Below are 18,321 nucleotides of genomic sequence, written 5' to 3'. Positions count from 1 at the left end.
GCTTATCGAAAAAATGGATGCTATTGTCTTATATAAAAAAAAACTATCCCCTAAAAAATGTACTTTGCATTGTAATGTCCCAACTGAGAAAGTCACCTACGAATATTTGGTCAGATTGCACCCTGAGGCAAATCTGATTTTAGAGTGTTAGAGAGAGAAATTAGGACCAATAAACTTTCCTGCTCATCATTTTCTGTCTAAAGTAAAACAATAGATTGTTTCAGAAAAGAGTGTTTCAGAAAAGGTCTTATTAATCCTTTGGCTGAGGAAAGATTAGATATTTGCCTAGTATTATCAATACTTGGATGGGCTTAAAGCACCATTTACATAATAATAATAATATCCTAACTTCACTGTATATTGGATTTGTATGAATCTGTAACAATAGCTTGTAGTGTTTCAGAAACCCATTAGGTCTTATTAATGCTTTGGCTGAGGAAAGATTAGATATTTGCCTAGTATTATCAATACTTGGATGGGTTTAAAGCACCATTTACATAATAATAATAATATTCTAACTTCACTGTATATTGGATTTTTATGAATCTGTAAGAGAAATGCAACACTTCTAAAAAAGTTATTTTGCTTTTCTAAGTGTTCAAAAAATAAATCTGTTAAAATAATTTTTGTCAACCTGACAAATTAAAGCTAAAGAAGCAACATAGACAATATACATTATACGATAAAGTTATAAAGAAAGGACAGAAGTAAGGGAAAGTGAGAGGCTCTATCAATTTTTTTATCGTAGTTCCAAAATACTTTCTGGTCAAAGTTATTCTTAAGGCCACACTTCTTAACAATTAGTAAAACACCTCAGCTAACACGTTTTGAAAAACATCAGCTGTCACACTGACTCAAACAAGACCACTCTAGTAATGGATAGATGAATGACTTGATCAGGCTTTACATCTCACTTAAAGGGTTTTTTGGGCACATTGAAGTTGTCATCACCCTGAGACCCAACATGAACTGACTATTAGAGCTGACTGACTATTTGAGCTCATTTTTAAAAAGCATACAATTGTCATAACTGGGAATTAAACTGTTTTACTAACAGTATTTTCTCTACAATTTTTTATTGTTCCATGATCAAAAAAGCATACAAACAAATAAGAAAACACAGCAACACTTTAGTACAAACATTGTCCATTATTATTAAAAATAATAATAATAATTGTATCTATGTAGTACTTATTAACCCAGAGGCTCCCAAAGTACTTCACACATAGAATAAGACCCTCTTCATCCACCTCTGAAGTGGGTTATGCATGGTAGCCATTATCCACCAAAAACTTTTCAGAGCGAATCTGACTGAGAGGTGTTCAGTTATAATCCCACAGATGGCAGCTTCACACCATTGGCTCCTCAGCCAAGCAAAGACAAGAAATGTCTGAACCTGTGGTCCCTCTTGTACTGAGCAGGATTACTATTGCAACAACACATCATCAGTAGGGTAAAGCTAACCACTAACAACAGATTTAGCAATCAGCCATCCAAACACTTTGTAACTACTCCTTCCAATTCAGGGTTGCAGGGGAACCTGAGCCTGTCTTGACAAGCAAAGGGCAGAAGGCAGGATACATGCAGGATGGGACGCCAGTATATCGTAGGAGCAGCAACACAGACGCAAACACACACACACTCACACCAGGGCCAGCTTGGTGTCCTTGATAAAGACCACTCTGGCCTTGCTGGCCATACTCTACAAGTCTGTCTTTGGACTGTGGGAGGAAACCAGAGCACCTGGAGAAACCCAAGCAACACGCAAACACAGGGAACATATACAGTACAAATTCCAGAAAGATAGCACCCAAGGTCTGGAATTAAACCCATCTCCGGCGCTATAAGGCAACAATGCTTCATCAGTTGAAGTAAGGGGTAACTAGGAGGGCCCGACTGTACAAGGCCAGAGCAGTCTTTATCAAGGACACCATGCTTAACACCCCTACTCTTTTGAAAAGTGCCATAGGATCATTAATGACCATTCGGAATTAGAATGTCTCATCTAAAGGACAAAACTCATGGCCCTCATTATCATACTTGATTTTGTAATTCTGCTCTACAGGAAAAAGCGCCACCTACTGGTCCACCAACACCACTTGCAGCAGCAACCTGAATTTTTCTAAGTGATCTCCCATTTCAGTATTGACCAGCCTTACTTACCTTCCAAGATCTGGCTATAAAGCAGTACCACTGCTGCATAAATAAACATGAGTATTTGTATTGCATTAAAACATGGTACTGCAGGTGATTTTCAAAAAAAGGCAGGTAAGTCTGGAACACAAAATAAAATTGCTTTCTTAAAGGGTTAATAAATACATTAAAATGTCCCACTGGATTTTTTTCTCGCAATTCCAAGAGTAAAAGTCTTTCCCCAAGTACTTGTGTATTAACACACTCCAAACCATTTCTCTTCACTGAACTATATTTTCTCTCAGTACTGTTAGCTTTATAGTTTGTCTTTTACAGATCTGGGCTGTGGAAATCACACTTCTTAAAAACTGACCAAGAATATTTAATGTTTCAAAAATTTAAAAACTGAAAAACGTTTCTGCAACTGATTGGACGAGTCATACCCTTAATACGTTTTAAAAATATTTTCTAAGACAAAATAGGACACAATTAAATTAGGACATCTAAGTTGTAAGTAAGCTGTCTAGTCACGATTTAGGTGGTAGTTATGAAATTGTAACTAAATAAATTAAATTCGTACAAAATACTTAGGCAAATGAAAAAACATTTTAACGCATAGGCATTTAGTGACCTCTAGTGGTACTCTTGGTGTATTACAAATGATCGCAATGAATAAAGAATGTTATTCCCTGGAATATTATTATTAAAATTTAGAATAAACAATATATACTTAAATTTTGTTAAATTAATGTTATATAGGTGGGATATCTGGTTCTTTGGTCATTATAATTCCAAGAAAAAGTATTTATAAGTGTATATTAGTACAACATACTAAAGTGCTTTATTGAGGCAATTACATGATGTCTAAATTCTGTTAAAAAATAATATGAATGTAAGTTCATTTCTGTGAGCTTCTCAAGAAAACTCAAAGGGCTGTAAACCAGTACACAAATAATACACATAAGTAAAAAATAAAGAAAACCACTGATGTGGAATGTGGAAAGATGGGTCTTTAAGCACATTTTAAAAACATCAGCAGTCGCAGGGTATCTGTTTGGGCAATGAATTCCACACATGAGGTGCAGAGCATGGGAAGACCATCTCTGGCGCTTCGTGTGGCCTGTGAGCCTGGTCTTCAGTAGAGCTGACCAAGCATGAATCAGCAGATCTCTCACTAAGAACTGCACTAAGCTCCTATAATAAGTCCTTAAGATAGCCTGGAGCTAGACTATTCAGTGCCTCATGCTGTAGGTGAGCAAATTAAACTTTAAAGTCCACTCTACACTTAACAGGAAGCCTGTGCAATTCACAGAGGATGAGTGTTATGTGGTGATACAGAGTAATTGCCCACTGAAGCTAAGCACGTGTGAGCCTGGTCAGTACCTGGATGGGAGACCTCCTGGGAAAAACTAAGGTTGCTGCTGGAAGAGGTGTTAGTGGGGCCAGCAGGGGGCACTCACCCTGCGGTCCACGTGGGTCCTTTGGATGAGACGTAAAACCGAGGTCCTGACTCTCTGTGCTCATTAAAAATCCCAGGGCATTTTTCAAAAAGAGTAGGGGTGTAACCCCGGCATCCTGGCCAAATTTCCCATTGGCCGTTACCAATCATGGCCTCCTAATAATCCAATTCTATGAGTTGGCTACATTACTCTGCTCTCCTCCCCCACTGATAACTGATGTGTGGTGAGTGTTCTGGCGCACTATGGCTGCCGTCGCAACATCCAGGTGGATGCTGCACATTGGTTGTGGTGGAGGGGCATCCCCATTACCTGTAAAGTGCTTTGAGTGGAGTGTCCAGAAAAGCGCTATATAAGTGTAAGCAATTATTATTATAATTAATTTTAGAGCTGCAGAATTCTGGACATAATATTGCCAACTTCAAAGCTGAACTTCAAGTTGACATTTTAAAGTATTTAAAGTTTATTAAATGAATGGATCACTGATACAGACTTCACCTGGCTTAATTCTACATACACTAAAATGTCAGACTGTATAATAAGGCTTGGTCTTTAAATGAAAGACAGAAAGCATCTAAAAATGAATAGGAAAAAGCACCGGATTCAAATATTTTTGAATTAACATGCAAATCTCAGTGGCTTTGGGAAATGTAAACAAATGAACTCGTTTCCAATGGCAATGTCACAGTAAATCCTCCTAGTTCTCCTCCCACAGCTTTTGATAACACAGGGCAGAGCACAAATTTTTGCACTCACTAAAAACAGTAAAAGACAATGTTGAACTTCAAAGCGATACACGTTTGTCACATTGTGCACCTTGACTTAAAGAGTGCAACTGCTCTACTTCTTTGTGCTCAACTGCAGAACTTCTGCTTAAGCTTATTCTTATTTATTGAATGACTGTACTTGAAACACACAGTAAATGTTATAGTTACTGCAGCCATGTGGCTTCTGAACTAAATAAGCATTCATATTGTCCAGATCTATATTTTCTACTGTGGGCCAAAGCAAGGAATTTTTGCTGCCATTTTCCCAGTCTGCACATTGGCAGACTCATGCCCTGTGTACGATAACGCGTACAACAGCTGCAATATATTATAAAGCACATCTAAAAAACACACTTCTAGATTTCTACATACAATACAAATAGTAGAAGGTCAGTGTTGTTGTGCCTATATAATCTCCAAATCACTTATATAAATAGAAAATTAAATGTTTTATGAGCAGTTTATTGAAACGTTGGGCAATTTCTTCACATTGATTTCAGTTTCTTATTGTGTTTATTTTGGCACATAATGTACAGCCTTGTGCACAGAAACCTGTAGGCTGTTCCGATGTTGGGAAGGAATATGATGACTAAGTAATGGGAATTTAATGACTACACTAATGCCAGCGGGCATGACAGGTGGTAATCAAGGCCACCTTCCCTCCAGACAAAGTCTGCCATGCTGGGTATGTGGGCGGATTCTCACTTTAGAAATCCAGTGCATGTTTCCAATGAATAAAGTGAAAAGAAATTGTAACTGAGACCTAAAAATGGAGCAAAGATCCATTTTGCAGTTGCTTCAGTTTTACAAACTTCTGAATACCGATTTAAATCTTTTTTTTTTGCAAGATTAAGTGTTTTTGCCTTTTCTATTAGCAGAAATGGAGAGATTCACAGATGACCTCTTGCTCTTGGTCTTGAAAAACAGAACCCAGACAGCATGAAGCCAGATATCTGCTCTATCTGCTGTAATGTCACCTAACAGCTTGAAAACATCCAGCGCTTAAGGGCAAGAGTAACTAGCAGTGATGTATGAAGGACTACAAGTTTCTATATATACCAGTGCAGTGCTTCTCAGCTGGGCTATTCTGCTGTTGCATTTGTAAGGTCCTACTGCCAGTTAGAGCATTTTTAATTAGGCACGCTCTTGAGACAGAAATGCCAGAGGTCTGCTTGTCATGAGTGTGTGGTGATGACAGATGAGATAGAAATATAATAGTGTAACAAGAGTAAAAGGCACCTAAAAGGCACTGAGAAATAGAGGAGACCCAATCTATACTGGAGGCCCGGAGGGCATGTGCTACAGTTGAGCAACAGTCTTTTCTGCAGAAAGACATTAAAAAGGCGTTCATTTCAAGTGCCAGTATCTGTGAGCCTCTTTTTTGAAAGAATATTGACTGTCCAATGGAGTCTGTTTTAGCGTTACATAATTAAATGCACTTCTTGATAAAAACTAAAGGGATGCAATTGGTATTAAAAAAAAACAGGATTCAGAATGATAAATACAGTATACCTGTCCAATTATCAGTTTATCCACTTAAAATATTAGTGGGTTTATCAGAATACCCCCACCTACAAAAAGATTAATTGAATTCATCCTCTCATAAAAAAGTATATTTGACCGTTAATTTTATTTCCACCGTGAGCACGACGATACTGCATTGTTCCAGACAGCTAGACAGCTACTGTGCTGGAGTCATAGCTTCACAGCCCTCAATTATGTTTTTGCTTTATGAGAAGTGGGGAATTTAATTTAGTAAACGTGCTTTAAGAAGCACACGCAGTTAAAATATATACAAAAAAGGCAGACAGACATAAAAAGGTCAGCAGCTTCAGAAAAATGAAGTTAATGCATGTAAATATTGCACTGATAGAGTTGATGTTTATGTATTGCACTACGTGTCTGAAGTTAAATGATTTGATTATAACAAATTAAAACAGGGGTTATTTATTCACCCTGCGTGACTCATCATACTGTAGTTTTGGAAAGAGGAAATTGATTCACTTCCTATTTATAAACCAGCCAGTTACAGATTTAGCTTCTGCTTTCTATAGCCTGCTTTTGGCTGCACATCCCAATTACCTCCAGCTGTCTTTGAATTTGACCATAGCACGTAACTTTAAGAATATATTAGGATTAATAAGTGCCACGATAAAAAAAAGAAATCTTTTTTTTACGTTACGTTTTTAAGTATGTAAAAAGTTACGCATGCAAAGAGTTATGCACAATTTTTGTGTTAATAATATTACATTTATTTCTGCAAGATTTATATAGTATTTGGCATTTCAACTATTATCATGCCTGATATTTGGTCTTTTTCAGCAGTAGTTTTATTCGAACGAATAGCGCACAACCCCATGCCCCCCCAGATTTCCTCCCCCGTAAAATTTGTATAAAGTCATATTTAACATTCGCATAGATGTGTTGGAGTGCATTTATTTTGTAACTCACTGCTACGGTTCTCCAGAAGCTGGTCTGGCGCTGAATAAAAATTAAAAAAAACTCAATATAATTTTAACGAACACTTCCCAGAGAATGGTAGTTTTGAGTCTTTCCACAAAAAGTACAGTGCAGCGTTAAGGACTACAGATACCAGAAGCCTTTGCAGCCTCTCTGCATGGTGCAGGTTTGCTTATCGGAATAGAGTGCTTGCATCCTGGTTCATCTTTATGCAATATGTCTGATTGACAGTGTGTAGCTCAAAATACGGATGTATTGCCTCCTACTATATTGTTCGGCACTGTTAAATTGTTTTTGTCGATTTCATCTTTTTTTTTCCTCACCAAGGGTATCAAAATGATTATAACAGAGAAAAGTCATCGCCAGGAGAGCGCAGAACTGCTTGCATTGAATTTCTTACTGATACTTACAATTTTAACGATGTGGTTATTTAGGCAACGTCAAGTTAGGTTTCTGCACGAAACTGGCGGAGCAATGTTTTATGGTAAGTAATGGAGAAAGATTAATTACATTTAAAAACTAGATGTCTTTTATTCAATTTATGTTAAGTCTTTTGCATCTTTTACGATTTACAGACTTCCAAATTATGCCATTTGTGTTTTTTACAAAGTTATGTTAAACGTTCAGCAGACTAAAAATTGCACTTGTTCAAGTTCACGTCTGTACAACTAATGACGTATAAAGGTATGTAAAATATAAAGGAAATACTCGTACTAGTTACTAGTTCTCAAAACTATTTCTCCATTGTGTTTGCAATTGTTATTTAATATGATACACGTTTAATTTTATTCTAATGTGTTTGATTAGAATGAAGGTAGTATGTTTGTAACTAAACGACTTTTTACTTTCATGGGATTTCGTCTGTTTATGTTGTTTTGAATTAATTAAATTTTGAAAAAAATTCTGTACAGGTGTCATATACTCACCTAGAGGCCGAGGCCTAAAAACACTGTGCATTGTTAGTACAACGATCACAATAAAGTACTTTAGCCATCTGTCACAAATTCGTAGAATATCATAGTTTCACATTTTAGAAGAATGAATTGAAATGTTTGTAATGGCCAGCGAGTGTCTTTGTCATTCTGTAATGACAATGGACAGTGTAATGCCCTAGGAATTCTGGAGCTTCTTTCTGGGTGCCTGTTAAGCTGATGTTTCTGCATGGTATAAAACTGTATTTCTATATGAAATACAGTAAGTAAATCATTTATAATATCCATTTACTTACATGGTCAAGGTATTACTTTCAAGGGTGCAAGGCATTCTGTTTTTCAAAACATTTTTGGTGTTTTTCAAGAATGAAAAACAAGGGAAAAAAAGTTTTGAAGAGAAAGCAGCTTTTCATTGTTTTTTTCCGTGTTTCCAGGATCATAATGGACAAAACTACTGGGTATAATTATTAGTAAGAGAAAATTCTCAGAAGTCTTCATAAATTTCTGTGCATCAGTAGTAATGCCTTTTCTAAGGCAGATGTATTGCACAGCAGGTGTGGGTGACTCTAGACAGGATACTGCAAGCCTGCAGTTCTAAAATGATTAAGACATAAAAAACATCCTACCCAAATAATTTATCCAGTAAAGCAGCTGAGGTACCTTATAGAATGGCATTGGTAATCTCTGCTGTAGGATTGTATAGTATTGTATATTCTATAAGTATATTTGGGTTTATATACTTTTTCAAATTATAAAGGAGATGGTTGGCTTTTCCAAAATTTCAGAAAATAAAAAAATGAAAGTCAAGTACAGTTTTTTTTCATAAGTAGTATTTTACCCTGATTATTACTGTGATTGCTGTTATAAGATACATATATTATGAGTGCTAATGGAAGCTGTAATTTGCTAGGCCTTGCCTGAACATTCAGACCTGTAGATGATTCTCCCATAGGGAAATCAAAATGCCATTTCATCAGTATTAACTTCCATTATCCCCTGCATCTGCCTGCCTCCTTTTATATGGCAAAGGAAAATTACAAGAGTCTTATACACACTGAAATAACGGAAATCATAGGCTTGTCTGTGTGCCAGCAGAGCCTCGATCAGAGTGAAGCAGTTCATTTTGGAGGGAATGAAATACATAATGATAGAGTCAGTGATCGTAAAGTTTCTTCAGTGCTTCAGACAATGACTTTTGCTGTATTCCTCCACAGTCTGCTCAGTGTGATATGTACAGTACAATGAAGTCCAGTAGCAAATTATACTGTTACACATCACTTGTGTCCTAGACTCTGAATGCTCTGAGTAATCTTCTTTTATCTCAGATATAAATCTTCGTGGGATGAAATACAGTGTTCTCTTTTGTACAAAACCATCATTTTCTAACATTAGTTTTTAAAAGCTTTTAGTATACAATTACCTTGCCTGTCTTTTTTTTCCTGAACAAAATAGCATTCACTTCCTCAGTACTGTGCAACATTTATTCTCTTTGTGATATTTAATGCACTTCTACCTGATATATTTATCTATTTTCTGTATCTTTGGAAAATGTATATTAATCTAACTATGATATTATATTACAAATTATAATGGAAATTGTAGTGTCCTGCATACCCATTGACTGTTAAAAAAAAAATATGTTTAGATTGCCTTTTGATTTCTTCTTTAGAGAAAATAGAAATTGGTTCAAGTTTTTATTCCATTGTTTATTCTTTTAAAGGTTTAATAATGGGACTGATTCTTCGATACGCTGTCTCTCCATCAAGCCATGAAGTTGCTAAGGTGCACGAGTGCAGGAGCCTGAACAGTACACCTCTCTCCCTTATGGTTAATGTAACAGCTCAGATACACCAGTATAAATACATAGGAGAGGTCAGCCAGCGCAAGGTTGAAGGCTTCTATGCAAGCCCAGTACTCCAGAAGGTAAGACATTCACATTTGCTTACTGCTTTTATATCCACCCCTTTTGGGGTGTCTTTAAGTGTTACGTTTCCTCAGGGCAGAGGGGACAAGCTAGAACAAGAACATAAATGGTGGGAAAGTACGGCTCGTGTCACTGTAAGACAGACATTCACCAGGCGAAATTACATCAAAAGCACTTTTATCAGCCTAGCATCCTGTTTATGACAGAGAAGAACTTTGGGCCTTGACAGAGGAAACTCCCTTGCTATATCGCCTCCTATTTATGTAAAGCTTCAACTGAATTATCCACAGTCAAAACTAGTGCTACCTGTAGTTCATCACATTACTAGTTGAAGAAGGATATGGCCTGGATTTTTTTCTTATGAGCCCAAATTAAGAGCATTACCATAAACATTTTGTTGCATTAAAGACCTGGAGCTTAATTTTCTGGTGGGTGTCTACATGTCTGCATCTTTGTATCTCTTACATTCATACCATATGTTTCACCGTTGACCATATTTGTGCAAATTAATGCATAAAAACCGATAACTCCAGAAACGGGGGTGCTTAATATTTCTACATTGGACTACCAACACAAACAGAAATACTGCTGATGCCCTCGTCATGTTCCTGCCAATTCAGGTTTAGTGAAACTGCAGTACGACTTCCATGCCCTTCCCACATACCTGACCTCTTTTGTAAAACTATGTAGCACTTCTGAAATTTTATCTGACATCTTCTGGAGGCCACTAAGCTCATTTTCAATGTGATCTGAGTTAGCATTGAGCTTGATAGCGGAAGTTTCAGTGTTTAATCATCTGTGGATTTTTTGCACGGGGTAGTGGGGTATATATACAAATTTGCATCTCACCATATGACCTGGCACACTGAGATTTATCCCAACTATTTCTTTGCTCCAGTAAGCATTTTTCATTTATTAATTACAGTTGCAGCAGGGGGCCCGAAGAAAATGAACTTCACGGTTCCCTCAGGAAAGCTTATGTTCTCCTTAATAGCCTGAGCTCGTCATCCACATTCGATGGAGTGGTCTTATTAACAATCCAGTTGAGACTTCTTCAAAGGCCATTTCATGTGCTGCTGAGTCCGGAACACCGTAAATGTCATTAAGCAGTGTTCCAGATGGGCATCACTTTGAAAGATAAGGATTTCGTTGCATTACTGAGTCCATTAGATTGTGGCCTGTTGGGAATAGGATACTAAATTTTGTAGTCTGATTTACTTTACAGCCATTCTGGTGAAGTGGTAATTAGTGCAGTATACCCCATACTCTGTATTGTTAAACCCCTGCAAAAATAAAATCACTTCAATATGCATAACTTACTTTCCTTTTATTAGTTTCTGTTATAAAGGGTTTCATTTATTTGGCAAAGGTTATTAAAATCTGTAATATATTTTTTCCATGTGGATACTTCTTGTCACTACCAGCAATTTATATCCTATTGACTAATGCAGGCATGGTAATGGAAGACATTACTGACTACTTTGTCTCTGCAATTAACTGAGCATATTGTTACCAAATTAAAATAGACTTTTAAATGTTGGTGGCCCAGATATACATATTTCTGTTTAATGGCAACACACATTATCTTATTGATTTTCCTACAAGTAATAAAGTAGACAATTAAGGGTTTTATTTTACGTTCCATGCATTTTTAACAGATGTAACACACATTCTGTGTTTTAGTGGCTTAACAACTTCTAAAAGGCTTTTTCCCTTTATGGTTTGTAGGTGGTTTGTTTTTTTAGATCTGCATCATAAATATATATCATCCAATTGCCTTTTGGACCTTAGGGTTTCCTGCCAGTGGGGGATTTTGATATTTTAAAGGTTCTGTCATTAAGGGCAATTGTTTAGATATTCTATGTGAATTGTAAAATGCTATGGATAAATCATTTAACATTAGGGATGTTTTTTCCCAAGCCAGTTAACGAGATCTGTTATTAGGTGGACATTGTCACAGTGATTGCTGCTGTTGAATCACATAGGACCTCACTTTTATTTCTCCAAAGAGCAGAACTTGCTTAGCACAATACAAAAGTGGCAGACCCAGAATGTGAAACAGGAGTCATCTGCTTTTAATCTTGTTTTCTTAACCACTAGACAACCTAGTGGCCTACTGTAGTTATATCTGATTAATGATAAAAGTATGCAAGTCTGAAAGATTAAAATTACATCATAGTAAGCCCAATTACTTGGCCAGAAAAAGAGTTGGCAAGGAGGTCTGATCAACCCATATGTGTATCTTATTTAATAGAATAAAAATGCTTAAATGCACATTTAAGGCAGCAATTTCTGTAGTTTTATCAAAGGTATACTGAGACTGGAAAAAAACAATGGAAATATCAGTGTTGTATTCTGCCTTTCTGGATATTGTAAACCAGAGTTCAAATCAGTTAGCTAAATATAAGTTTAGGGATTGTGCTTTCAATCGAAATAGTATTCCACCCCTGTGCTGTCCATTGTAGCTACTAGCCTGTGATAGCCTGTAGATTCCTCAGTCTTTCAGAAGTATGACACTGATATAATGTCAGCAGTGAATCCTTTTATCATTTGTATTAATGCTATGTTGCTACAGCATAGATCGCCCAGGGGAATTTGATTTAAATTTTAATCCTTAGCTGTCATTTCATGCTCAAGGCCTGAGCGCTTTTCATGCAAAGCCTATAGTCGTCAACTATGCTTTGATGTGTAAATGATTTTTCAAGTGTCCCAAACACTGTCCACTCTCAAGCAGTGTGTGCATGGTTGTAGTGTAATCAGAATAGGATTTGTCTGTATAGTTATTTAATGCAGGTGTAATGGTAGTTTTTAATTTTAAACTTCAATTTTTTAATGTTCACTTGGTATAAGTAGAAACACTTGTATTTTTAAATGATGAATGTTCAATGTAACTAAGCAGGATTTCACACACAAAAACAAAAATGGTATTTGAAATATTACTGAGCATATACAGCAGATGTGCTGAGAGCAGTTCTCTGGTGACTTCTTGGTGAACATGTCAAAGTCAATGCACACCCAGAATGATCAGATAGCAATAAATGGGATCATGTGGACATACTGAACAGTAGTGTGTCCAATTGTGACATTTGACATAGCATTAACAGATTGTGCGACTAAATGAGATATATGGAGGTTATTTTATTTTGCTGAAGAAAAGTGAAGTGAGATGCTGAACAGCAATGTGGTTTTGCTTGGCATTGCTCCTCTGGATTGAAAACAAAAGACTGTTACATTTAGCAATAGCGAGAGGGAATTTGTAATTTCTGAACACATTGTGTTTTCATATTGTCCACCAGCCTTTTTCCACCTTTCAAAAAAAATCTGCTCTGTGGTGAAATGTGTTTCTCCTGATCCATGGCAATGGCCCTGACCAAGGGAAGTAATGGATTATGTAAATTGGCACAGTGCAGCAGTTCTTTACTGCATGATTATTATATCGTGTTACTAATTGTATGTGGACTTGTATGTGCAAGGTGTTAGTTCACATACTGTACCTGTGTACCAATGTGACAGAAATCAGCATTAATGATATTAAGATAATGCCTTTAGTCAAGGTGACATACAGTACATAAAATATTAACAATAGATGTGAGTAACTGTAACAAAGTTACAGTTCAATGTACAGTATAAGGGGGATGGAATGAATCTGGGGATCCTAATAAATCATATCCTAATAAATGAATCGTAATCTACAGAAGCTTCCTGATTACTAATTACTATCATTATCATCAACAAAATAACATGATTTTATTTGTAAGTGCCTTTTAAGAAAATAAAAGTGCTGTACAATAGCACACGTGTAGTACAAAAGATTTCAAATGAATTATGTAAATATATGTACAACACATTTTGGTTGGCTTTTTATTTGTTTGGTATCTGGTGGTAATTCCAAAGTAGGATTTACATTTGCTGAACTAATGTATGATTAATCTATTCATAATTTATTTATATTTTATTTCCTCTGTATTGAGATACCATTATCAGAAAAAGCAGTCATAACTCAAAATAAATGGTTCAATTTTTACAATTAGGATTTTTACTGTTTTTACTGCACCTTTGGGCTTCATGTTTTTCATTGTGTTTGTAGTGTTCTAGTCAAAATCCTATTTTTGTTGTTGTGTGTTGTTCACTTTTATTACACTTTTTAATTGAATATCCGGCTATCCAGTTTACATCATAATTCTCTGTAGCATGTAATGATATGATTCTATTTACTTGAGCTAAGATGTCATATGGAGATACCTGTATACACCTTGTTGTTCTTACAGTAGATCATTCACGGTTAATGAAAGTAAACATAACTGCTTTTTGCACATTCTTTGATTACATCTGATTACATAGTCTATATCAGTTACGCCAATCTAGCTGTCAAATGCACAGAACGCTCATCTAAAACAGTGTTGTCTAGATGATCTTGTTTTCCTGTACTAATGGGGTTACAGTCTCAAGCAATACTGTTAGATCTTCGGGAGTCCATTACTACTGTATAATGGTGTTTTAAGAAGATGCTATTGGTGTCTGCATTACCAGTATTCAAAACAAAAGCAGGAAAATCAATCAAAGAAAGATATATTTTCATGCATATGTATTTTTCCTTTTGAGTTTAATTTCAGAACATTATTTTACATTTTTAAAGAGTTAACATTGTCAAAATCTAAATTTCAGTACTAAGCTCTGAAGATCTTTTATCTTTAGCTTCAGGAGCAAAATTGTTTGTTGGATAGTGTACATTAAAGTAAGAGAGTTTTCCTAACCTCAAAGCATTACGTTTTTGCAATATAATTTAAACCGTATGGTCTAAAAATGCCTGTAGTTGTGTACATTTTTCTATGCAGCTATTAGCATTGCCTTGCACACTGAAGGTCATTTGTAAAGCTTCATACTTTACCTGGGTTAAAACATACAAATCTTGTAGCTGTGTCACAGCATTGAAGTCTTGTGACTGTTTTTCTCTCGGCAGATGATATTTGACCCTGAAGTTTTCTTCAATCTGTTGCTACCACCAATCATATTTTATGGGGCATATAGTTTAAATCAAGTAAGTATTTGTATGGGAGTTTTTTTTTACATTTGCTGTCAAGTGACTCTTTATTTTATATGCATATACAAAATACAGTACACAAAAGAGCAAATTGTTTTGATCTACTTTGTAAAGTAGTTGAGGCAGATCCCCTCTTGAGCTTTTACCAAAACTGTTCTTCCTGGCTTACATGTTGGACATGTCTTGTTGGAAGAAAACCAAGGGGCGGACTCTAACAATTGGGTAAATTAAATGTTTTTATTTGGCGTGAGCTGTCTTTGAGTGCTGTGCAATACCACACAAGTGCACAGGCCAACAGATGGCTCAGCCCACAGGTCAATTCACCATGGTTCTTATTGTTCTTTACAGAAGTATTTTTTTCACAACTTTGGCTCAGTGTTAACATATGCCTTTCTGGGGACTCTGATCAGCTGTGCTGTTATTGGGTGAGTATCCATACTTAACAGTTAGGTTTTAAAGCAATGCTCTGATTCTAGCTCATTCTGAAAGGTAAGTGCCATTTGCTACTAACATTGTTTATTTCTGAAGATTTATACTTCTAGGGAAAATAAGAATTAGCTGTACAGCTTTACCTGAAGCGTTATTTTAGCCTTCAGTTCAGAATTATAGCTATGGTCACAAAGAAAACTGTTGTAAATAACACTGAATTGCAATTAAACCAATTTGGAACTAGGCACTATGGGCATTAAATCCTTTCACAGTATTGCACAATAGTGAATGCATCAAACTGTTAGATTCACTAAAGTAGAATGTTTTGTGTTTCACTAAAAATGTGTTGCTACATATTTGCAAAACTAAATACTACCAAATCACCTACTGTACACTGCCTAAAAACATACCATACTCGCTTAGAAAACATATTAAAAGCTCTTTTTTTCAGTGTTGTAATAAAAAAATACTAGCCAATACTACTCTGAAGTTAAATCTTATAACAATATATGACTTGATTCCTTTTCTGATATTTATGTCAATCAGGAATTGTGTTTAACTTTATCCTACTTACTATACATACAAGTACTGTATATTACAGTTGCATTCAATTAAGAGTGCTACACGTGATTTGATGTTCATTTCACCAAATAAAAAATGAGTGAAATCACATAACACAGAATTAGGTTCCAGTGACTCAAACTGGAGGTCAGCTTTCTCTGGTTATTTAAATACAGGGCTGAAACATATTCTGTGGGAAAGCTTTTTTCATCCCCTAGTGAACTAATATTATCTTTGCAAACAGACAAGGCATTTTAACTCCCATAGACTGAAAAGGCCTCCTGTTGTCTGTCAGAACACTGGGATCCACGTCCCTGTTGAGCAGTTTTGTGTGTCTGAAGGAATCTGTTCCTTATTGAGCTACAAGGATTGAATTGTCTCTCTGCTCACCCCCTGAAAAGAAACCTTGGAGGGTCACTTTTGCTCTCTAAACTTGTAATAAAAGACAGTCTTCACTGCAAACATCAATAACTAAAAACAATATGCAGGACATGGCAAGTAACGGCTTTGGTGTTTAATTAAAGTATGCAGTTTCTTTCCATTGTGTGACATTTTCTAATGATTGAGGATTTGGATTTCTAATAATAAAGAACTTGTAGCTGGAGTAAAAGTAATGTCAAGAATGTGCAAATGCTGATCATTTCAGAAACCCGAATTGTTGATCTGGGTTCTGGACAATTAACAGCACAATCAGTTGTATTCACTGGGCCAGTTTACATGAGTATGAGAGGTTTCTTTAATAAAATTGGCAAAGTGTGAGCAAGGCAGGCGAAGAGGGACTTTAAAATATGGTGCAGTGAGTCATCAGGTAAATGCAGGAATGATCGTTTAGACGCAGATAAATTTCGGCAGTCTGTATAAGGAGAGGAGTGAAAATGACGGGCGACAGAAAATCACGCCAAAATCAGTGAGTAGTAGTGACAGCTCGTGTTAGAAGGCATGTGCTCGTGACAAACAGCAACAGGGTGACACTACGCCGATGAAGTGCTCCCTGCTGGGCGATAATTAGGAGCGAAGACAGGAAGTGGATGTGTGGTACGAGGTGAGGGCACACTCAGCTGACAGTGTCAACACAGCTGACTACAAGAAGGTACTGTTGTGGAAAAATCAGAAAATGATCGAACTGCTGCTCTTCCACCTTTTTTCCCCCCAATATCTCCCACTTAGGGATTAGAGTGACAGTGACAGGATAGCGTGGGCACATACAGTAAGGCATCAGGATAGCACTCTGCCACTCGCACTGCTACCAGTATTTCTTTTTTGATGTGTAATTTTGACAGCACCAAAGAACCGTTTTTTTTCGCAATGCCACTAGCAGAATATTTCTAAACTACTTTCAGCTGTGTAACATGCAGAAATAATTACGTGAAATGACTGTTGCTTAGAATAGCTCTCAAGGGGGTAGTATTTTTTTAGTCAGCTAAAGGAAAGAGCTGTGAGTGCTGTGTAGCTGTGGAAATTACCACAGATTGTGAAAGTGATCTGCAGCTGTAGAGATCATGTACAGCAACACCTCATCTTCACATGCAAGAAATTGAAGCTTATACAGTATTAAATTATTTGAGTTTAGAGTGATGCAAAACCTTTTTTTCTACCTGAAGTAAATTAAGAGCCTTTAATTTCACCAAGCACAGCAAAACTTGGCTGTTTCTTACTTCTAGTTCTTGTGATATTCACATGAAGCATTTTCTTTTCTGATCTGATTCTATATTTTGTTTCCAGTTTTAACTGGGATGTCTATTTAGATTGACCAGAATATTAAAAATGTGAGGAAACGTGTTATAGTTATTGTTCCAACATTGGCAGTATTGTTCACTAAGATAACTCAAACATATTCATTGGTTGAAAGTTTATGAAACAATACAATATTTATTAAAAAAATTCATAGGTTTTATGCTTGATTCTTCTCACACATTCAAAACAAATTAATTAGATTAGCGTAAAATGTTATTATTAAGTTAAACTATATTTTCCATAATATCAAATCACAGCTTTAGGCTTTAAGCCAGGAATCCAGATTGTAATGGGTTATAAAAATAAATAAGTCCGTTTCCAGAAAGAAGGATGAAATGTGTAGGAGTATTCCTTCATTTCTAAATTATTTTCAGGGAAGTATGGTATTTGACGAATCATAAATAAAAGCCTTTTAATTAGTAAAAGATTGAATGCTGCTTCAAATTTTGGTTGTATGCTTTAGTGTATTCCTGAGAGAAATATTTGGAAATAATCCAAGTGTTTTGTTATATTTTATGTTCTATTTTTAATTTATAGATTCATGTTTTGCTACTCGTCCTTTCCATTGTAAGTTACTGTATGACATTTCATAATAAATTCACTGCTTTTTCTCAGGTCTATCTGAGGTGGGTGGCAGCTGTAGGGTATTGCAGCTGTGTCTCAGTTTATCCTCATTTAATAATAAAAGATATAAAATCTTGCATTGTTGTGCCAGATTTTCAGTGAAACTATGGAAAAGATGGATAGACTCAGCTATGCCTGAGAAAATGCAGCCTGGTCACAGTCAGTAGCAATTTACACTTCATGCTGCATGTGCAGACAGCACATCTCCTTTGAGAAAAAGCCATGGAAGGTGGACAGTGCAGAACCAGTCTTCTAAAGC

At 36.1% G+C, this 18,321-nt stretch overlaps 1 protein-coding gene across 2 annotated transcripts in view; it reads left to right on the top strand.

The window, feature by feature from the left end:
- Window positions 1–7,020: 7,020 nt before the first annotated feature.
- LOC148836690 (sodium/hydrogen exchanger 9-like) overlaps window positions 7,021–18,321 on the top strand; it is an 88,963-nt gene continuing 77,662 nt past the window's right edge. For both annotated transcript variants that reach the window (XR_016090980.1, XM_088914106.1), the window contains exons 1-4: window positions 7,021–7,301; window positions 9,470–9,672; window positions 14,634–14,711; window positions 15,063–15,139. Coding sequence is in view for 1 of the 2 variants with exons in the window: in XM_088914106.1 (XP_088770232.1) it covers window positions 7,154–7,301; window positions 9,470–9,672; window positions 14,634–14,711; window positions 15,063–15,139 (506 nt within the window). In the remaining variant the exon portion in view is untranslated. The remainder of the gene's footprint in view (window positions 7,302–9,469; window positions 9,673–14,633; window positions 14,712–15,062; window positions 15,140–18,321) is intronic.

The sequence above is a fragment of the Atractosteus spatula genome, chromosome 4, assembly GCF_055471065.1.
Source record: "Atractosteus spatula isolate fAtrSpa1 chromosome 4, fAtrSpa1.hap1, whole genome shotgun sequence".
Lineage (NCBI taxonomy): Eukaryota > Metazoa > Chordata > Actinopteri > Semionotiformes > Lepisosteidae > Atractosteus > Atractosteus spatula.
Note: the sequence above shows the minus strand (reverse complement) of the source record. Positions and strands in the feature narration are given on the sequence as shown.